The sequence below is a fragment of the Camellia sinensis genome, chromosome 1 (genome assembly GCF_055761805.1).
Source record: "Camellia sinensis isolate YWXY chromosome 1, ASM5576180v1, whole genome shotgun sequence".
In the NCBI taxonomy this organism is placed as follows: Eukaryota; Viridiplantae; Streptophyta; class Magnoliopsida; order Ericales; family Theaceae; genus Camellia; species Camellia sinensis.
This window is the reverse complement of record NC_138961.1, coordinates 136,942,863-136,966,381: the sequence shown is the minus strand read 5'-3', so window position 1 is coordinate 136,966,381 and position 23,519 is coordinate 136,942,863. Positions and strand designations below refer to the sequence as shown.

The following is a 23,519-nucleotide window of genomic DNA, read 5'->3' as shown; positions in this document are numbered from 1 at the left end:
AATAGTTATGTGATCAAATCAGTTTTGTATAAAAAAAAATAGACGGTGAAAAATTACGGTTGATAAAAAAACTGTTTTGTTCACATAGCTATCGATATCCGATCAACGTGATTTTTTACAGACATATAGTACTCGACGAGTTTTACACATTAAATAATTCGAATTATCAAAACGAAACTCATGATAAACTTTCACGAACCCAACAATACGGTCTAACTCGAACGGGACCAAAGTCACTAAAAATGCTGCCAGCATTTTACCATGCTTATTTATCCCCCAAATAATAAAAATATCCTAACTCCTAACCAATCACAAAAAACAGAATCTGAAACCTCTTCCATTTCCACCTCATATTTTCAAAAACCCAGCTTACACAAACAAACAATGGACACTCTGAAATTTTCTCATTCCTTGAAGATGGACTCATCACAGAGAGTCCCAAACTACCCATCATCATCATCATCACCACAACCACCATTCGTTGTATAATATAAAACACTTTTCAACACAAAACCCTTTTGATTATGTCTCAACAACAACCCCAAATTCCAAGCAATCTTCACAAGAAACCCACAACTCTCCCTGATTTCATCCTCACTGCTCTCTCTCTCTTCCTCCTTGTTTCTTCCTCCAAACCCAACACCAATCTCCTCCCCAAATTCCCTCCTCCAATCTCTTTCCCTGAAAACCCTCGTCGTTTTCTCAGAATCCACACCATGTCCCGCAAAAACCGTAACCCTAGCCACCGCTTCGCAACACCTCAGTCCCTCTCCGACTGGCTCAAGCCCCGATTGCCCTCCGACTCCTTCGCTTCTTGGGGTGTCAAGCCCGGCACCAAGAACGTCCACAATCTCTGGCTCGAGCTCTCCGAGGGTGAAACCTCTCTCGCCGACACTAACCCTCCAATCCGAACCGTCGAGGTCGTGATTGTTCGAATTATCGGTAAAGATGGGCGATTTCTCATCGAATCGCACCAGGAATTATCGGATGGGACTGTTCGGAATCGGTGTCGGCCTCTTTCGGAGAAGATGAAGCCCGGGGAGACCCTGGATGCTGCCGTGGTTCGGGCGGTGAGAGAAGAGCTTGGATCGATAATTGGGGGTTTTTTTGATAGTGGGATTGTGAGAGTTGTGCCGAATTCTTATGCAAAGAACGTGGAGGAAAGGAATTCGGTTTCTTACCCGGGTTTGCCGGCTTGTTATGTGTTGCATTCGGTTGATGCGTGGGTGGATGGTTTGCCAGATGGCGAGTTTTGGACTGAAGAAGGGGCGGAGTATGAGAATTCTGATGAAAATAAAGTTGCAGACGAGGCGGTTTCTTGTAAAAAGCATTACTGGAAGTGGGTGGACTCTGATTCAGTTTAACTTTGATATGGGTGGTGAGTTGCGCGCTCTCCTTCCCATTTTAGTTAGGTTTCATAAATTATTCATACTGTGATAGGCATTTTACTATACAACAATGTTTTTTTGATGACCTTTTGCTTAGGCTGGATTTCTGTGAACATGAACATATATATCTTTTACATTAAGCATATATATATATATATATATATAAATACGTCTTGAGAGGTGTGATGACTGAACTGTTTGATTTAGTTTTGAATTAGAGTAAAGTTCTTCATTGCTTCGATTGTTGAGATTTGTGTTTCCCTTGTCATTCGGGTTTTAATTCTTTTTTTAAGATTGCACTTGGGACTAAATCAAGGTAGTGATTTGATAATGGTTCCTAGTCTCCTATGCAACCATTGTTCATTTCTGTTTTCTTTGTCTAACTTCTTTCATTGGGCAATCCAATTTTTTCTGGAATTTGTGGTCAAGCATAGATCACTTGTTTACAAAAGCTTGCATTATCTGGATACCTGGATAAATTGTTTGAATAGAAACAATACGTTGATGGTAGAACTGCATTTCAAATTGGTGGGCTTACAACTACCTTATTACTAATTTACTACCCGGTGAGATGGATGACAATGGCTGATTTGGTCACTATAGTAACTTTTTGGATCTTTGCACAGCCACTGCAAGGTATTTGATTGAAATTTGGCCATAAAGAAGCCGAATGTTCTGCGCACTGAATGATTATATGTAGAGTACCCTGGCCCACATCGTTTGGTAGGAGAAGTTACTGGCTATACAAATGAGTTCACATCTCTTTCTATTAATGATGCATTTTGAAGTTGTAAGGACTAGCCTAAAGTGAATATCATCGTTAGTGCTTGGGATGAGAGCATTAGAAGTGGTATTACTTTGGTTAGTTTTGAGTGGTATTCTCATTTATTTTTTATCTTTGTTCAAAATTTCAGTGAAGGTGGCAAGGTCAATAGAAAAATTGATGAGGGATTTTCTTTGGGAAGGCAAGGAGGGGTAAAAAGGACCACTTGGTGAATTGGGAGGTAGTTTCGTTATCAAAGGAGAAATGGGTTTTGGCCATTGGTAACATTGTGGCTAGGAACATGACTCTTCTTAGTAAGTGGTTATAGAGATTTTCAATTGAGAGTGATTCACTATGGCATTTTGTTTTTAGAAGCAAGTATGAGACTCAAGATAATGGTAGGGATTCACAGGTGGTTATGAGGGGTAATTGTCGTGTTCCTTGGAAATCAAGTTCTCAAATCTATACATCTTGGTCTCATTTAGTTGTCTGTGATGGTGGAGAGCTTGTTCGCTTCTAGGAGGATGTTTGGATGGGCCACTCTTGCTTTGCTTTAGATTTTTCACATTTATATAAAGTGGCTCGGTCTCATAATTCTTCTATTGCTTCCATGATTTGTTCACTCTTGGCTCTAATTTTTTGGAATTTCAATTTTTCTAGGAATCTTAACGATAGGGAGGCTACACAAGTGATTTCTTTGTTGTCAAGACTTGATCATCTTTCTTTAGTTCCTCTTTTAGAGGATAAGAGAGTTTGGTCTCTTGATGGTACCTTTTCTTGTAAATCTTTTTTCGATAAAATCATTGATAATTCTCATGTTCCCCAGCTTCTTTTTTGCAAAAGAATTTGGAAAGTTTGTGTTCCTCTACAGGTGGCTGTCATAGAGGCATATTGAGAAATGATACATTGCAAAAAAGGAGAACTAATCGTTTTCTAAATACTCAGTGGTACATTATGTGTTGTGAGGATGATGAATCCTTAGATAATTTATTTTTGCACGGTCCAATTGTTTTGAGTCTATGGCACAGATTGATTTTTTTGTGGAATGTTATGTTGGCACCAAAAGGTAGTGCACAAATGCTACTAATTGACTTTCATGCTATGGGAGGTTTGAATAGGGCCAAAGTGGTATAGTCTTGTGCTGTTTTTGCAACTTTTTGGGTTCTATGATTGGGAAGAAATGCGTGGTTGTTCGGAGATAAATCTTGGGAATTAGACTGGTTGTGGGATAAAGTTTGTCATTTGACTTCCTTTTGGGGAATTCTCTCTTTAAGGGGGTTCTACTATTTTTGTTAGTTAGGATCTATTAGTTAGAGATTGGTTGTCGGTAGGGGTTTGTGCGGTGCAAGTTGGTGCAGTTTAGGAAAAAAATAGAAATCGTATGGCGGATGGCGGATTGATAAAATGGTATTTAGAAATTGTCATTTTTCTTATCAAAAATAGGTAGTTGGTTGACAAATAATGGCGGTTTTAATTTGGCGGCTCGGATTAGCGGTTTATTAAAAAATATAATTCAAATTACAAAACTTAAATCAAAGAACAAAAAGATCTAATTTATAAATGACTAAAATAGTCAAAATTAAAATAGATATTCATTTATTTAATCTATTTTTGCAGCATAAATGATATACAAAATTGTACCAAACACTCTTGTACATATTCTTAAAAAAAACTATATAAGCAGATAGAACAAGCTAAACCAAACACGGCCAATATCTTATGTGACAATTGTCCATTGTAGGACTTTGAACTTGAGCCGCATAGTGTTCATAGGTTGGAAGTGTATTATGTGTTACTAAATAAATTGATTTGCCTAAATTGAAGTTGGTTTTATGCTTATTTTTTTAAGATAAATAAATTTTTTTCTATAAACAAGTAAAATAACAAGTAAAATTTTCTATTGTATTACTAACCTGAATTTCCTGTTCCTACAAAAACTGACACCTTCAGAATTCTATCTTGGTTGCTTTCAGCTGCATATGGGTTTTAAGTGAATATATTTGTATTAACATGAAGGAAATCATATGAAACTATAGCAAAAATAACCGTTCAAAGTCCTATATGACAAGAACAAGCAAGTTAAATAGTTTGGAATGTTTTGATATGAAGGAAAAAATCAAATAACCAATTTCATTGGCAATAAATGTCATAAGCACATGAACATGATAAGTTTTCTCTTATAGGCATATTGTCAAACACAGTGTGTGCATGGTATACATATTAACAAACATTGATTTAACACACAAACGTACAAATCCAATACCAACATCTGCAAACAAAAGAAATTGAAAATCATGTACAGCAACTATATTATATATATCTACCCATTCGCTTCTCTCTCTCTCTCTCTCTCTCTCCAAGATTCTGAGCCATCATATTCAAGAAAGCTTGAAGAAAAATGTCTGGAGCCACAGACATAGAGACAGTGATAGAAAGAGAAAAACGATGAAGAGCGAGAGCGACGTACCAGTGAAGAGCAGCGGCGGCGACAAGTGAAGAGCAACGGCAGCGGCACGGTGGCAGCAACGCTAGTGGCGCATGGTGGCGTCGATCAACAAGTAAGGAGGAGCAATAGGGGAGGCGAAGAACAATCAATGAAGACCAACGGTTGGAATATAATCTGCATATGTATATATATTAGCTGGAAGGGGAAATGGAATTAATGGCGGGTCGCGTCAGTTGATCTAGTGGGTTGGCTTTCACAAACCGCCACCCGTGCCGACCCACCCTCCTTGGATCCTCCACCCGCCTGCCAAGAGCAGAAAAATGTGCGGTTCAGCATGGCTCGGTGCAATTCGGTGCGGTTTTGGCAGTATTATGCACAACCCTAGTTGTCGGTGTGTGACACGTAATTTTTTGCTTAAGATAATCTTTGTTTGGGTTATGTATTTCTTACTTTCATTTTCTTTTTGTAAGAGGATGCCTTATCCCCGTTCCTTTTTTGATTTATCAATAAAATCTTTTGTTGTTGATCCCAAAAAATGGTATTATGGTATCACCTGTCTCGTGACCAATGAGTTATAAGGACAGAAGTGTGGCAGAGATGCCACATTGCTTCGGTAGGAATTTTTTTTGGGGCTATATAAATGGTTTTGCATTCCTTCCTAGAAACATGTAAATGTTGGATGTATCAAAAACATGATGCCTTTAGTATTGGAAAGAAGTAAAAATGCATGATAAAATTGCAGTGGTGCTTGTCTAGTGAAATCTAGAGAATTCAATATAATGTATTTAGTGTTAAGCAAGTTTATGTTGCATAAATGTGACCTCTCATTTCTTTTGAATGCTTTGGCGGACTTTGTTAGGTGATACCAGCTAGAAGTAATGCTGCCAATGCCAAACAAGAACTGGATACTTGGATGCATTAACATATTCACATATTAGGTAATTAAGTCACAAATCGACTTGGGGCAGAGATCAATCTAAACTTCTGAAAGGCTTGTGATGTTTGAGCGAAAGCCGAAAAATGGCTTTTTGTTTCTCTGATTTTTGTCTTTAAGAGCAGCTATAGTTTTAATTGGTCCAGCTTTCATTTAGATGTAGTATCGTGGTTTTGGTTTTGCAGCATTCTCTAGACTAAAATGGTATTAATAGAGGTTCCACTTGTGTAGCGCTGCTTATTTATTTATATATATTATTTTATAATGTTGGAGCTTCCAAAACCTATAGTGAATTGTGAATTACCCAATTGAACAGCAGTTCCTTGTTATTAAGAACTGTGAGGGGAATTCATATTGGATGTTGATGTGATAATTTAAGTTGGATGTCTTAGGTGACACTTTATGGTTGAAATTGCTAGTGGAGTATGCAGTGGCATGTTGATTAGAAACGTAAAGCAAGTTGGAAGCTAGTGGAGAAAAAAAGTAGAAATGGAGGAATACTAGCTTCAGTAGTTAAATTTGGTAAAACTTCTTTTTCTTCTTCTTCTGTTTTTTTAATCCAGGGAAAAAGCGGTAAAAGAATCTCCAGTTGGTCAGGGTAGATTTAAAACCTTTCCTTAGATTATGCAAATTTCATTGAAAGCTCCAAGTATTGCGACTCAAATTTATGTATAAGTTCTAGTTCAATATGCGCCTTACAAAGAGCCAATGTTATTTCATCTCATAGTTGTTGAAATCATATGATTTGCAATTCATATCTTACAATTCAGAGTCAATTCAAACTGTAATTGATATGGATTGGTTGACGGAATCGACAGAGGGCTTGAATCAGTGGATGGATAGATAAATTGACCGAATCAATTTAACCCATTTGTTGAAAATGGTCTCTCAAAGCCTTTTAATGCGGTTAAGATTGGTCCAGACCATTTTCCTCCTGTTCCCGTTCTTTTATTGTATTTTAGACCCTTAGTGCCTCAGACATCAATTTTCAAACAAATTTTCTCTCTCAACAGGGCCCCTCATTGTTGAAATTTGGCTTTAGCTTTTTTATATGATGGACCTCGCATGCTTGTTTTCTGTATTTCAAGTGAATTAATGCACACTGCCACTTACCTGACCTGTTTAACCAGTCACCATTGACAACAAGTTTTGCATTAATATATGTAATAATTCAGCTTTTCAATAGAATTTTTTTTTTCTTGTTTAAATGTGTTTTTCCACCTATTCTAGAAAATTTTACCGAATCTTTTGATTCACTATTATAAGAAAGAGAATATTGATTCATGATTCATATCTCAATATAACAACTATGGTTCATCGTGATCTCAATCAAAAGCCTTGCGACCAATATTAATTGATGGTGCAGAAGCTCCATAGCCTAATAATCAGCCATTATATACTAAGACTCTATGGGACCCTTGTTTAGCAATCCTAATACTGGTGCCCTGATCTTTTGCGGGTGACTGCTCTTTTCAATCTTGTTCACCTCCCCTCTGTGGTATCTGTGTTCCTTTGGTAGTTCAATATTGACTGGTTTGCTCTCTTAGCAATCCATGTGCACATGAGGATAATTTCAAAAATCAATTTGTATGGACCACTGCCGTAAAAATGTCCAAATCACAAGTTTGATACCATGTTTTTCCATGATGGGATAACCTTGTTGCAGCATAAAGGAGTTCTTTCGGTGTTGTGTTGATAGGTCTGTATCATGTCGTATCCATGTACCGTGTTTAAATCCAAGCTTCTTAAAAGTAATTCCACGTTAAGGCAATGTTAAATGGACTCAGATACGAGTATCGGATCCGAGTATGTATCCAAGCGTTAGACCTTCATAAGTTTAAATCTTAGGATTTTGAGATACATATCCAAAATTGAATATGGATACGGAGACATGCCATATGCACATGTATATTGCATGTTATATAATATTCTCGAGTGAAATGTTGTAAATTATGTAAAAATATACTAGAAATTAAATAGGATTCAGGAAAAATATGAAATTTTTATATCTAGACTAAAAATATTGTTTTAGTAACAAATCTGAGTTTCTTCTTACTTTTCATGTATTGTTACAAATCAAAGGATCTAAGTGTCCAAATTGGGTATGAGTGTCGGACACATATCTCACACCTTTACCTATGTCATATCTAGTGGACACGACACATGTACTGTGGGGGAAATAAAAAAGTCCATGTAACATAGCTTTATGCTGTGTTTGGTTGGGAGATTTGGACAGGAATTTGGAAAGAAAAAGAAAAAAGGTGTGTGAAACTAGGTGAAATGTAGATATATTTTATTTACATTTCACTTACTTTTTCCGTTTTACTTTCAAATCTCTCATCAAATCTCCTAACTAAACACAGTATTAAGGTACTTCCAAATGTGAAAACATTTTCTAACTTTGTTTTCAAAATTATCCAATAAAAGGTAGTTTCGTATTATTTGAAGTAACATGTTACAACACAATCTAGTTGCATTATTTTTTTAATGCTTTGTCATGCCAAAATTCTAGTCAGATTTAATTTGGTGTATTTGTTTTTTAAACCTTCGAAGGAAAACTTTTAGTTAAAAAAAAAAAAAATTAAAATAAAAAAAAGGGTAATGATAAATTCACTATTTTGAGTAAAAGTGTACCAAGTTTCGGAGAAGTGTTCCAAAGTGTAAATTGCTCAAGTATTAGTGTTCTACGGAAAGAGACAATGCACTTCAGTAGCACAGCCACAGACATATAATATGACACGGAAACAAAGGGATGTAATCGGTTTAATACGGTCGGCATTTAAGTAAAAAATTACAACAAATCGATAATGTTGGTTTAATTATTTTGAGCACCGATACAGACCGCTTCTTACATGAAACCGCACCGAACCGAACCAATTGAAACGGTTCGGTTTGATACGGCTTAATCAGTTTAGAATTTTTCAAAACTTGAGTCACTTTTAAATATAATCATTAATCTATATAAAAATATTAAATTAGTTATTTGTCTACCATTTCAAACATATCCAATCCATCCATTTAATACACATTTTTTAATTCCTAAATTAACAAAAATAAAAACAAAAAAAAAATTTAAAAATACTAAGGTTTCAAGAATAATAAGTTACAGTTAAGATTATATATAATAAGAGTTTACAAACTTAGATTATAAAGATGATAAGGTTAATAATTTATTATACTTATTAATATCATTAGATTATTATATTATATATATATATATATTATAAATACAATATATGTTGAAGCGGTCGGTTTCAGTTTAAATCGGTGCACAATGTGCTTAAACCGATACCGGACCAAAAATCGAAAAAATTCAAATTTAAAAACCACACAGACCGATTCTTGTTAAAAAACAGACCAAATATAGCCGATTTGGTCCGGTTCAATCAGTTTGGTCGGTTTTTTCGATTTTTCTTACATCCATGGCAATTTGAAAAAATGTAAGACACAATTTGTTTAAGACATGTTAAAAATAAATAGTTTTACAAATTTATTATATGTCAAATATATTATAATTTATTCAAATGTAATGAAAAAAGAAAAAAAGAAACATAATACTAATTAAAACAACAATGATTCATCCCACTAAAAACATCACCACTAATAACACTAATGCATTAAAAAAATAAAAAAAATAAAAAAAAGAAAAATGCTTGGGAGCACTAATTAGTGCTCCCACTAATTAGGTGGCAGTGGGTCCCGCCATTAATGATGTGATGTTTTGGTCTTGGAGTTGTATTTATTTATTTATTTTTTTACTTTTTTAATGCATTAGTGTTACTAGTGGTGATGTTTTTAGTGGGATGAATCATTGTTGATAAAAAAAATACAACTCTAAGACCAAAACATCACATCATTAATGGCGGAACTCACTGCCACCTAATTAGTGGGAGCACTAATTAGTGCTCCCAAGCATTTTTCTAATTAAAATTAAATAGTCATAAATTCCATAACGTAAATATCAAAATATCATTCACATAATGTAAACTAATTGTGAAACATTAAAATATACATAATATATTTATCTTATTGTGGTGGGACGTTTCCTGGTTCTTTTTTTTCCAAATAATGAATTGAGGTCTTTGACAACAAGGATCTTGCACAAGAATCAAATTACCAAACAGTCCGACCTGAGCATTAGTATTATTACGAAAAGATTCATTATATAAGTCGTGTTTAGAGAGTTCAAAAAGTGTTGCAAAAGTGTTTGTACAATGTCTAATATTATGAATTTAAATTTTTTATTAAAATATAGTTGAAGAAGTGTCGGATATACTTTTAAAAGTGTTCACAGAGTGTCATCGTTCAACTTGATACACCTCCTCTGTAGAAGTGTCCTCGCTTTATAACTAGAACTAGTTGTGTGACAGTTATGCGAGAAGTTTCAGAACCTTCTTATTGTAACACAGTTACTTGTTGCAAGGGCAAGTTATGTACATGGCCTCCACTGCATACCTTCTCACTCTTTCATCATGGCTTGAGCACAATTTGAAAGTAATTTAAACCCTTCAGCATTCAAATTATATATGTTATTAATTATAATATGCAATATCCTAAACCAAAGCTAAAGTACAAAACTTGTAATATACTCTGCACTGCTGAATTTTGTTTTTTCATGAGCCTATTGAGGATTCATGATTGCCATCAGCTGATGATGAACCCACATCTGGAAAAGTGAAAACCTTTTTGTTACTTTTGGGGTTAAATAGAAAAACACTTGCAGGAAGTGGAATGTGTAGCAGTCAAATAGTATAATTACCTTTGTGGCCTTTTTGTTTTGGGAGGTCGAACTTCTATATTGATCTTGAAGGTGACTTGAGAGTGAGAGAGATATTTTTCATCATAGATAGACATAGGGATAAAGTGTCACTGATTTCTGCTGGTGATAGGGACTACCATTATCTGGGGACCAAAACTAAATAATTTAATTTTCTAGCAGCTTAAGAGTGGTTCAGACTAGTGCTTTATTATTGGGAAATCTTTTTTGTCCTCTACTCTTTTCTTTTTTTTTTTTTCTTTGATCTTGTGCATTGTCTATTTTATTATAGGTTTTTTTTCTACGTATCTACTTTAGACTTTTTTTTTTTTGATCGGCAAAGAAAAATTCCATTAAAAATATGAAATTTAAAGGTACAAGGAGATAAAACACATTGAGAGAGATTCGAAGAGCAAATACTCACTCTCCTACTACTGCTACTCGCGTTCATAAAATCAACCTCTTAGCCTCATGATTTTACATTTTAAAATACAACTAGAAAATAAAAAAGAAAAAGAAAAAAACAACCACACTCTCTTGAGCCCCCACCTAAACACAGATACACTGAAAATAGACCCACGCCTGATACACTCTCATGAGCCCCCGCCCCCACGTCTGACTCAAACACTGAGACACTCTTGAGCCCCACGCCTGACCCGAGCACCCTGCGTCATTGTCGGGCACTCAACCTCCAAAATTGCCAGACACTCGGGCTCCATTACCGTCACTCAAGCTCTGAAACTACTTCTTCAGCTGGACTGCTGCACCGGGACTGCTGCTGCTACTGGGACTGCTGCTACTACTGGGAATTCAACCTCCACAGATACACTAAAAAACCACACACTCAACCTCCAAAATTCTTTGCTCCTGACTTCAACCCCCACCGGTTGCCTGATACACACTTGATGCACTGATACACACTTGAAATACTCAACCTCCATACTTGCCGGACACACAGACTCCTCCATCGCTGTCGAGGACCACCCGTGACCGAACCTCCTTTGCTTCATCTCTGAACATCGACAGCCTCTGAACATTTTGTTAACACTCTAAAATTAAACCCCTTTCCTTCTTTCTCCTCTGAGCCTCTGGACCTCTTCACCTCTGAACCTCCTTTGCTTCCTTCTCCCCTTCTCCGTGACCCAAACATCACCCTCCACTGCAGATGCTTAGCTTTTCTTGCTTCACTCTCCTCGTCAAGCTTAACCGAACACAAACACCGACCACCAAAGGATTGAACGGAAATCATCCCTCAAACTCCCACTCGCACGGAGCGCTCGAATGAAGATCCTAAACATCTCTGAATCCTCCACCCCTCAAACTCCCTCTTGCAGCGAAGTGCCCGAATGAATTTCCTGAACCAACCCATCCAAGGTCAACGCAAGGCCGAAGCTGAACCCAAGGCCGAGAAACGAACCCACCAAACCCACCCAACAAAGCTTCCAAAGCACCAACCCACAAAGTGAAGAAAGATCTAAAACCACCCAAGGTATAAACAACTAAAAAACCCAAAGAAAACCTGAGAACACAAACAACCTAAACTAAAACGAAAGGACCCTAAACAAATCTAGAGGTTAGATCTGAAAAGGAAGAAAACTGGGAAACAAATGGGGGCTCAAGATTATTAGGAGAAAAACAACAGCACAAAGAGAGAAAGCTAGGCCAGCCAACCGCCATGGCCAAAGGCGGCGGCCGGCCGGCCAACGGTGAGGCCGAGATGGAGGCTTTTTAGAGAGAGAATTTTTAAAACGAGTCTAACAAAATAGTTAAGGGACTAATTACTTTCTACTTTAGACTTGATCTGTGGAGACTGAAAATTTTAATAAAATCCTACAATATTAGATTAGCATATAAAACCTTCCCCAAATAAATTTTCGATGTAACACATTGAAAAATCTGTGTGAGGATCGCTATGGTGTTCCAACCACCATTCAAAATTATGGCCTTTTTATGAATAGAACTGCACCTCCTTTAAATTCATTCTACTTTCTAGCCAGGAATACCATGAATGAATATTGTAAGTATTACTGTCAAACGTGAATTGAATTCTAAATCGTTTTTCCAAAATAGTGAATCATGAATATTAAAATTCACTTTATTTAGCATAATATATACTTTTATATATGTATAAACATATAATAATACACATAGCATCTAAACTTTGTGTGGTTCAAGTGGGTCATATGCACAAACCAAAGTTTTTTGAGAAAATTTCCCTTCCCTCACTATCATGATCGGGTCAACCAGACCAGATCATGAGTGAATAGAAACTCTACTGTCATTAACTCTCAAAACTCTTGCAAGGCTCTCAAATGGTCTTGCTCTCGAAACTCTTGATAAGGTTGGCTGCTACCAACTCTATAGTAATGGGTCAAACTTTTGGTGTGCTCCTCTGTTCTCGGGGATCTGCCACCTCGAGGACTAGAAATTTCATTGTAGACTATGGGTTGGCTGATTTGGGTTTTGAGGGTTATCCTTTCACATGGAAGAATAACAAATTTAGTGGGGTAAGGATTTTGTTAATGTGTGCCTTTAAGGTACATGTTAAAAAGTTTAAAACGATTATATATTCTACATGAAAGTGAGTATTATAAAGAATGTTAAATCTTTTTAAACTTGCTTAACATTTGTCCTAAGAGCACATGTTAACAAGATCCATCTTCTTTTTCTTTTTTTTGTGAAAATGTTGTCTTTTCATGCGTTATACAAATAGAACTGAATTGTGGCAAATCATAGTAAATAGCAATTGAATTGTGTAATTATCTGAATTTAAGATTCAATAGCATGAATTGAATCATTTTAGTTGAAACTTGTATGAAAGTGAACCATGAATCTTAAGATCTAACAACCATGATCAGAGAACTGGCTTATTGGTTCTATTGGGCAATAATAATATCTTGTGAATTGGTTTAGATGATGATATACTAGGCAGGGCAGAGTGGATTGCATTGGTCTAGCAGAAGCCTTCTCTTCTATTAGGTCTTTCTTTGACTGATATATTAAAGATTTTCTCAGTTATTTTGTTCAGGCAAAAGGGGGTAGAGTTTTCATAGGACCTTTGTTTGAAAGAAATGAAAAGGAAAAAAAAGGGGAAAATTGTGTAAATGAGAGAGAATGTAATGTGCCATCAGGGAAGAGATGAATTCACAAAAGGCCATGAAGCCAAGTCAAGATTTGAAAACAACTCATTGGAGAAATATCTGTGCATCTCTTATCTGAAAAAAGGTTTCAAAGTATCATGGATCTATCTATGTGGTCCCTTTATTATTATTATCATTTTGAATTGGTTGTTTTGATTGTTGTTGATAATATAAAACCTTATTGAGTGGTGGATAACATCGACTCTGTCTCAACCATTTTCCAGTATCTTGAGGTTTATTTTGTAATTTGTAGGGACCTATTAGGTAGGAACTGGTAAGTCACTTTGGCTTTTTTGAAAGCCATGAAAAGTTCTGTAGCTTTTTTTTTTTTTGCTTTCTTTCTTTCTTTGAGGGAGAACTGAGGCTTGGAAGGGTGTAACAAAAAATAAACGAGGAAAATGGTAGAGAAGGTGCAGAATAGCTTCTTGTAGAGCTTGCCAACATTCAATCCTTGCTTGCCACAGTGTTTGGGAGATTTTGTGAGGATTTGAGAGAGAGAGAGAGAGAGAGAGAGAGAGAGAGAGAGAGAGAGAAAGAGTATACAATGTTAAGGAAGGGGAGGTAGCACTGGGAAGCAGAAAATCAGCAACAATAATTTTGTGAGATATCATCACCATGTGAGGGGTGATTCTCCATGTGCTACAAGAGTTGGCAATGTGCAAAGCCAACACACATGAGCTGGCCATGTGAAGCCAACACACAAGATAGCTGGCCATATGCAAGGCCAGCCTCTCCATCTTCATTCTGTTAGTGTATAAATGGAGGCTGAGGGGAGGGTTTGATAAATAGAGCAGAGCAAGCCACAGAGAGTGAGATATCTGAGGCGGAGAAACCGTCTTCCTCGGTGTGAACAAGGGAGACGGGTGAGTGGGTGAGTGAGGAGAGTGTGAGCTCCTCCTCTATTGTAATCTTTCTGTAATATCTCCAATGTTATAATGATAACCGGCTACTCTCCCGTGGACGTAGGCATTGAGGCCGAACCACGTTAAATATTGTGTCTCCTTGAGTGTGGGTGTGTTTTTCTGCATGAAATAATTTCTATAAGGTCTTGGGCGGGATCCCAGATCCCAACAAGTGGTATCAGAGCCTCGTTGGTGGCGTTTCGGAACAAAAACAGCGTGTTGTTTGAAACTGCCCAGAAATCAAGTTGCTCGAAATCAGGTTTTGAGCACACCAGGAGCAAGGGCTCGACTAGAGGTGTCCAGAAATATAAAGCAGACACCCAACGGAGGCTGGACGCGCCCTCACGCGCCCCTGGAAGTTGGCGCGTGAGTCCCAGTCGTGTCACGCACCCACACGCGCCGTAAAGGCACCCGACGCGTAGTCCCAATCTCACTCACGCGCCCCACGCGCGGCGCAAGGAGGACGACGACTGAGGGAACAGCGCGTGCCATACACGCGCCATCAACACGCGCGCCACGTCATCTCACCATGTCATCACCACGTGGCACAGTTGTCAGCCAGGGGCTGCCACGTGGTCGCCACGTCATCGTCCAATCATCGCCACGTGGCAGACACGTCCTCGCCACGTCATCACTCTGAAGAAAGATCCAGTGCGACACGGCAAGGGTGTAGCCGCAGGAGGAAGGATCCAGTGCTTCGCGGCTAAGGTGCAGCCGCAGATCTGAGGCGTACAATCTGTTTTGGCTTGATCTAAGCCATTTGGAGTCCGTTTTTGGTGATCCAATAATGGTTTCCGACTATTTGGAGTATTCCGGACACATCCGTACTGTCAGATTTTGCAAATAAGTTTTCAAAAATTTGCAGTTTTTATTTTGGCAATCCGAAGTACTTTTCCGGCTAATTTGAGCAGTCCGGACTTCACAGCAAAGCCTGTTTTTCAAACAAAGATTACTTTCTGGATGATGGAGGAATCCACATCAGTTTCAGGGCCGATGATTCGGTTGAACGCTTCTAATTATGCGATATGGAAGCCGCGGATGGAGGACATCCTGTATTGTAGAGATTTGTTTGACCCTATAGCGCTAAAGGGGGTCAAACCAGATGGAGACAAGGATGGGGACTGGATAAAAACCAACCGGAAGACTGTTGGTCAAATCAGACAGTGGATTGACCACAGTGTGTTCCACCATGTTGCCCAAGAGACAGACGCCTATGCCCTATGGATGAAATTGGAGGGCATGTACCAGTCCAAGACCGCACAGAACAAAGCCTTGATAATGAGAAGGCTTATAAACCTGAAGCTGAAGAATGGTGTGTCTGTTGCTGAACACACCAGTGAATTCCACAGCCTTGTGAACCAGCTTGCATCAATCAAAATGGAGTTAGAGGATGAGATGCAAGCATTATTATTACTCAGTTCCTTACCAGACAGCTGGGAGACGTTGGTGGTTTCTCTCAGTAATTCTGCACCCGAAGGGAAGCTGACCATGGGGATGGTCACAGACGCCTTATTCAATGAGGAGGCAAGGAAGAAAGAGATGGAAGGAGAGCAGTCTCATGCCCTTGTCACAGAAAGTAGAGGCAGAGATAGAGAAAGGGACAGAGGTAGAGGAAGAAGTAAAAGCAGAGGGCGTTCACAGTCCAGACAGGACAACATGAGGAGGTGTTTTTACTGTGATCAAGAGGATCACGTAATAAGAGATTGCCCAAAGAAAAAAGCGGACAGACAAGCCAAAGAGAAGGCTAAGGGACACGGAGGTCCCTCAACTACAGCAGTTGCAGTGAATTCCTCTGACGATGAAGAGGTGATGCTTACAATCTCGTCAGAGTTGGAGACACCCGGCTGGATTTTGGATTCAGGGTGTACATTCCACATATGTGCAGATAAGAAGCTTTTCTCCACTTATCGAAGAGTCAGCGGTAGCATTATCCGGATGGCCAACAACACAGTGAACAGAGTTGTCGGCATAGGGACAGTGCGGTTCCTTACTAAGGCTGGAAGAAAAGTAATTTTATCTGAGGTCCGACATGTGCCAGGAGTACGGAGGAATCTAATCTCCCTGAGTATGCTAGATCTAAAAGGAAATTGTTTCTCATCTAGTGGCGGGGTTCTTCATGTACACAGAGGTGATAGAGAAATGTTGCAAGGCAAATTGTGCAACAAACTGTACAGACTGGAAGCAGAAGTTTTGACAAAGATGAGTGTTGTCAAATGCCAGTCGAAGGGTACAAAGAGAGAACATACGCAACCAATGCGTATGCTTGAGCAAGGCTTTCATCAGGAATGGCAAAAACGGTGCACGGAAACGCAAGGAGGCAGTTCAAAGGTGCACAGATCTGAGCCAGTGAAGCCAATCTTGAAGAAAGTTCAGAGCAAAGAAACCAAGTCTGTAGAGACTATGCCAGTGAAGAAGAGAGTTTCTTTTGCTTCCGTGTTAGAGACTTTTTGCAACCTCTCAAAAGATGCATGGAAGGGAGGGATGCAATCTCAAGTCGCAAAGTGAGCTTTGCAATGCACTCCAATAAGGGGGTGCAAGCACTATGCACGGAGTTGCATAGTGGTAACTTGTACAGACCGGTGGAAGTTGTCTTGGCAGAAGGGCTAACTGTCAAACGTCAGTACGAACGTACAAGTGAGACAGAACCGAACATCAGGGATTGCAGCACAGACAACGGGCGTATGAGATCGCTGGGAAGTTGTTCTGAAGTGCAGAAAGCAAAAGCTGGTTGTTCAGAAATAAGCTCCGAGCAAGAAAAATTGAGGATGTTAATGTGTCAAACTCTGAAGTTTTCTAGTTGCTCCCGTGTTCATCATGCAAGGAGTTGCACGGTAATGCAAGGGTATCCCGAGCAGAGGGTACAGGGCATCCAATCAGGGGGTGCTTGATACCTTGGCAGCAGGTTTTGTTGTGGATCACCTCACATAGGCTGAGGGGGTGATTTGTGAGATATCATCACCATGTGAGGGGTGATTCTCCATGTGCTGCAAGAGTTGGAAATGTGCAAAGCCAACACACATGAGCTGGCCATGTGAAGCCAACACACAAGATAGCTGGCCATATGCAAGGCCAGCCTCTCCATCTCCATTCTGTTAGTGTATAAATGGAGGCTGAGGGGAGGGTTTGATAAATAGAGCAGAGCAAGCCACAGAGAGTGAGATATTTGAGGCGGAGAAACCGTCTTCCTCGGTGTGAGCAAGGGAGACGGGTGAGTGGGTGAGTGAGGAGAGTGTGAGCTCCTCCTCTATTGTAATCTTTCTGTAATATCTCCAATGTTATAGTGATAACCGGCTACTCTCCCGTGGACGTAGGCATTGAGGCCGAACCACGTTAAATATTGTGTCTCCTTGAGTGTGGGTGTGTTTTTCTGCATGGAATAATTTCTATAAGGTCTTGGGCGGGATCCCAGATCCCAACAAATTTTGGTTGCTGCATTTGGCTGCAGTTCTCATAGTAATGGAAGGTGGGCTGACAGACATTTACCCATTAAAATTGTTGTTTATTACCTATATTAACTTCTCAAATGTACCTTCGTAATTTTTCTAGTAATTATGTGTAGGCCCACAATAAGTATGAATCTTCGTTTGAGACGAGCAGATTGATGTAATTGATGAGATGCTTCTTAATGGACGTGATATCTATGTTTGTCTTGATCAATGCTTTGTGATGTAGCTTCCCTTTCTCTATTTTCTCCTATTGATTGTATTTGTAACAATATATATTATTTAAAACAAAAAAAAAAACAAAAAAACAACACGAGCATATATTTAACAGTATGTCTAGATGGTAGATACACATAGATTGCATGGGGTGCATGGTGATCACGAGTTGTGACTACCTAGTAGCTAAGGTCAATTTCCATCATATACGAATAATAGAATCCTCATTTAGCAATCCCAATACTGGCACCCTGATCTTTTGTGTGTAACTGCTCTTTTCAATCTTGTTCACCTCCCTCTGTGGTTGGTGTCCATGTACCTTTGGTAGCTCAACATTGACTGGTTTGCTTTCTCAGCAATCCAGGTGCACACGAGGATAACTTCGAAGATCAATTTTTACACATTACTGTTGTAACAATGTCGAAATCACATTTTTTATATCATGTTTTGCCATGAATGGGATAAGCTTGTTGCAGCATAAAGAAGTTCTGCTTTCAGAACTATCTCAGCGTGTCCTAATCATGTTGTATTCATATTCATGCTTCTTAAAATTAGACTTTAAGATACTTCTAAATGTGAAAGTAATTTTTATTAGTAATTAAAGATCCAGTAAAATGTAGTTTAATATGCAAAAAAAAAGCACAATTCTAATAGCGTTATTTTTTTAATGCTTTCATGTCAAAATTCTACTCTCCCCAGGTATTAGTTCAGTATATTTGTGTTTTTCCCCCCTTAAAATAAAATAAAACAAGTCACAGAATCGTTTCATCACAAAATTTATTGTTTTGGAACGGAAGTATACAAAGTTTCAAGACGTGTGTTCCAAACCGTAAATTGCTAGTTTATTAGTATTCTATGGTAGCACTGCTCTCTTAGAACTTAATTAAAAGCTAGTTTGATCTCTCACACTCCTTTTTAGTGTAAATTTCAAGCTGGAACTAGTTGCAAGGTCTCCACTGCATACCTTCTCAATTTGAAAATAATTTAAACCCCTCAGAAATCAATTGTTTGTTGTATGCAAGACCCTGCTGAACCAAAGCTAAAATGCAAAAACTTGTGAGTCTCTGCACTTCTGACATTTGTCCTTTCATGAGCCTATTGAGGATTCATGGATTTATCAGTGGCTGATGATGAAGCCACGTCTAGAAAAGTGAAAAACCTTTTTGTTACTTTCGTAGAAAAACTCTTGCAGAAAGTGGAATGTTTACAAACAAAACAGTATCAGTCAATAGAATAATTACATTGTGGCCTAAAGATTCTTTTCAAAGAAGGAGGCCTAATCGCTATCTTTCTCCTCAACCGTGCATCATTTGTAGTAAGAGTGAGAAAACTTTGGATCACTTATTCTTGCATATTTTCATGTGGCTTTGGATCTGTGGCATCGTCCATTTCATTTGATGCTCAATGGGTAGCACCGGGCACTTGTCTACTAATGATTTCAATGGATTGCCCAGGCTTGGGTGGTACAAGGTAAGCGAAAGTGATGTGGCATTGTGTTATCTTTTCAATATTTTGGGTTATTTGGTTAAAAAGGAATGTAAGGATCTTTGAGGACAATATTGATGACACGGAGTCTTTGTGGGATACAGTGTGTTATTTGAAATCGTTTTAGGCTTCTGGTACAAATTCTTTTAAAGGGATTCCATTTTTTATTTTTATTTTTATTTTTAAATTTTTATCTCTAGAGATTAAAAAGCAATTTGTGGTGTTTAAATTGTATTTTTGTTTTGGCAGATAATGCCTTTTCTTCTTTGGCATTGGACATTTTGTCCTTTATTTGTACCTTTTCTTATTTTTAATGAAATTGTGTTCTGGTGCCGATAAAAAGTAAAAAAAATAAAAAATTACGTTGTGTACTCTATGCTTGTGGGAGGTCGAACTTCTATATTACTCTTGAAGGTGGCTTGCAAGGGAGAGAGATTGAGAGAGACGTTTCATTATCGATAAAGGAGCAAAGTATATCACTGATTTCTGCTGGAGATAGGGACTAGCATTATCTGGGGACCAAAAATCATTCAACTTTCTAGCAGCTTAAGAGTGGTTCAGACTAGTGTTTTATTATTGGGAAAGCTTTTTTGTCCTATGCTCAGTTTTTTCCCTTTGAGGTTCTGCATTGTCTATTTTATTGTAGGTTTTTTACACATCTACTTTAGGCTTGGTCTGTGGCAAATGAAAATCATAATAAAATCATACTATAGTAGATTAGCATATAAAACCTTCCCCAAGTACATTTTAGATGTAGCTAGCTATCTTCTCCACTTTGAAAAATCTCTGAGGATCCTTGAAGAAACTATGGTGTTTCAACCACCAAGCAAAAGGTGAAAACTGAAACAGTTTTTGAGTTGTGTCGAACGTGTGATTCATGCACATTTTTTTTTCCATGTTTGCCCCCAAAGTTTGTGACACCGAATCTGTTATCTGTGGGACAAAATTGGTAACAAAAATAGCATGATGGGGTTCACACCAACTTGAGTGCTCACATTGTATAATGGAATAGATATACTAGGCAGAGTGGAATCCATTAGTCTAGTAGAAGCCTTTTCTTCTAGCAGATCTTTTTTAGACTGATATATTAAGTCATGGCTATCATTTTCTCAATGATTTCTTTCAGGAAACAGTGGAGTTTTTTCATAGGACGTTTGTAACTCTCCCATTAACACCCGAAAAGAAAAGAAAAGAAAAAAAACAAATATTAACTGGAAAATGGTGTAGATGAGAGAGTGGCACTGTGCTATCAGGGAGAGATGAATTTACACAAAAGGGAGTTTTTTTATTTTTTTATTTTTTTTTTAATTTTGAAGTGGTTAATATAAAACCTTATTGAGTGCCGATTATCTTGTGCATCCCTTATTGTGCATTCCTTATTGAGTGGTTAATATCAACCATTTTCCATTATCTTGAGGTTTATTTTGTAATTTGCAGGGACATGTTAGGTAGGAACTAGCAAGTCAATTTGGCTTTTGGAAAACCATGAAAAGTTCTGTAGCTTTTGAGGTATATATACATATGGCACCAGTTTTTTTTCTTTTTTCTTGCTTTTTTTTTATTTGTTATTTTATTTAAGATTTAGATTAGAGCTACTGCTTTTGTCAGTATTTCAACAATACTTGAAGAGTAATGCCTATACAAAATAACAAATTTTACAAACTTTCCTTAATGGAGGAGGATTGTATTTGTATCATCTTTACTCACTTGTTTTGGAACGGAGCTGATTTGAAGCAGAAAAGAAAAGGAGATTAAGGTTCTTCTTTTTCGCTAACTTATACGAAGGGATGAAGTCGACACTGTAAAATGAAGAGCAATGAGATAGAATCCGTACTCAATATCTCCGGTTGGGGATATAGGTTTAGGAAAAGGGAGCTTTAACTAAGTGTGTTATTGTTGCAGAAAATTTAACCACAAAGGTAAGAGCGGGATTGACAAGTAAATTAAAGATTCCTTTGCCAAGAAAGCAATTGTAAAGCAAAAATTAAAGTCAGATGAGTGGTTGAAAAAGAAGAGAAGATAACTAGCTTTTCATTATTATTATAATTGTAATGTAAACTTCCAATCCTATATACCATTTATCACTTTTTTACAAGCACTAACAAGAAAATTACATAAGCCAACCTTAGAAATCAAACCTGCAAGCAAGCCATAAAAAATTACCCATTAGATGCCTAATTCAACACATTCGTTTATCATCATGATTCAAACTGTCGTCGAGCATTCAGTCCCTTGCTTAGAACTCAATGGACCTGTCGGTATAGTAGGTCCAAAATCCATAATCGAAACACAATTAACATTGAACCTATACCGCCCGGACACCCAAGTCCCCACCTTCCATCGAAGCCGTCCATTCACCTTCAGATTCAATACCAGTTTCCCGGCCACCTGATCGCGCCCCACTTCGTAACCGAAGGAGGGATCCACGGGTAACCCTACTCCAACCAAAGACGCGGTTAAAAGGTTGTTCTCTTGATTCCCTTGATAGAAGGGAGGTAGAGAAGTATCAGTAGTAACCTGTTGGCCCTTGTAAGATGCATAAACTTGTAGCACGTCGTAGTAAATGCCGACTTTATTGTTTGGGTTCTTCGAGAGTAGAGTGAGTTGGATGGAGGAATTGAGAAGGTGAGTATTTGAGAGGTTGAGTTCATATATATCGGTTTCTTTGAGAGAGAACTGGGGCTTGGAAGGGTGTAGGATGAAATAAACAAGGAAGATGAGTAATAGGATTGAAAGGAAGATGGTAGAGAAGGTGCAGAATAGCTTCTTGTAGAACTTGCTCACATTCAATCCTTGCTTGTTGCCACAGTGTTTGGGAGATTTTGTGAGAATTTGAGACATTTGCAGCGAGAGAGAGAGAGAGAGAGAGAGAGAGAGAGAGAGAGATGGTATACAATGGGTAGGAAGGGGAGGAGGTGGAGTTAATAAAGGAGCACTGGGAAGCAGAAAAGAAAATTTTGGTTGCCGCTTTTGACTGGCAGCTATCATGGTAATGGAAGGTGGGATGAGAGATGTTTACCTATTAAAAATTACTTTGCTCTGTTACACCTGTATTAACTTCTCGGATGTACCTAAAAATTCTTAAGCTTAGATATTTTTTAGTAATTATGTGGTGGCCCACAAAAATATGAATCTTTATTGAGATTAAAGGATAGACTTAGTATATGAAACATTTTTAACTAGATGTGATATCGAAATTTCGCTTAAGGCTCGTTTGGCATATAACTGTTTTAGATTAAAAATTAAAAAGTTATTAAAAAAACTAAAAAATATATAACTTATACTAAAAAATTAAAAATTTTATTTTCTCTTTATTTTTTATATATCTTTTCGTAAAAAATCAAAAAAGTCATTCTAAACATACTAATTTTTTTACTTCATATTTTAATCAAAAAATTATTTAAAAAGTGAGTACCCAAACGAGGCCTTATCTACGCTTTGCGATATAGCTTCCGCTTTCTCTATATTTTTCTTATTTATTGTGAATATATATACAAATACTTTAACTGTCTGTCTAGATGATGGTAGGTACACATAGTTTGCATGGGATGCATGGTGATCACCAGCCATTTCCCATCATGAATATGCAATGCACTTTGCATTTTCTTTTCTTTGTTTTTTTTTTTTTTCCGCCTCTCTCACAGGCATGTTTGAGACTCTCGACTAGTCATCGGTACATGTAGTTCTTCGTCCAGCACATACATAAACCTAGGTTGCTGTCTATGGGGCTAGGAATAGAACCAGAGAACTCTTGCTTAGCAAGAGAGCCAGATCATTGATCCACCTTTGGTGTTCAATGGCCAGAGATTCTGTCTCAATTTTTTTTTTTTTTTTTTTTGGGTCTCAATTCGCTTAAATCATACCGTGAAATTCCTATACTTCAAAAATTTTATACGATTCAGCAACTAAGATTGAATTAAAACAGAAAATTGTAGATTTTTTTGGTGCAAATAATTCACAGCCCTTTGCCATAACTTGGCTTTACAGTATATATGCTATTGCAAGTAGTTTTAATATTTTATGGACCATAATGATTGATGTGAGAG

General features: G+C 37.8%; 2 protein-coding genes across 3 annotated transcripts; one reads left to right on the top strand and one right to left on the bottom strand.

Moving 5' to 3' along the window:
• The first annotated feature begins 273 nt into the window (after window positions 1–273).
• LOC114286073 (RING-H2 zinc finger protein) lies at window positions 274–5,811 on the top strand. Of its 2 annotated transcripts, none has more exons than XM_028229151.2 (2): window positions 274–1,378; window positions 5,457–5,811. In XM_028229151.2, the coding sequence occupies exon 1, from the start codon at window positions 525–527 to the stop codon at window positions 1,362–1,364; it is 840 nt and encodes a 279-aa protein (XP_028084952.2). In that variant the 5' UTR covers window positions 274–524; the 3' UTR covers window positions 1,365–1,378; window positions 5,457–5,811. The 2 variants fall into 2 exon arrangements, with proteins under 2 accessions (XP_028084952.2, XP_028084953.2); XM_028229152.2 differs by lacking the exon at window positions 5,457–5,811 and adding an exon at window positions 4,513–5,133.
• A 15,664-nt stretch (window positions 5,812–21,475) lies between these two features.
• LOC114286074 (NDR1/HIN1-like protein 26) lies at window positions 21,476–22,488 on the bottom strand. Its single transcript, XM_028229153.2, has one exon. The coding sequence runs from the start codon at window positions 22,459–22,461 to the stop codon at window positions 21,679–21,681; it is 783 nt and encodes a 260-aa protein (XP_028084954.2). The 5' UTR covers window positions 22,462–22,488; the 3' UTR covers window positions 21,476–21,678.
• Window positions 22,489–23,519: the final 1,031 nt, after the last annotated feature.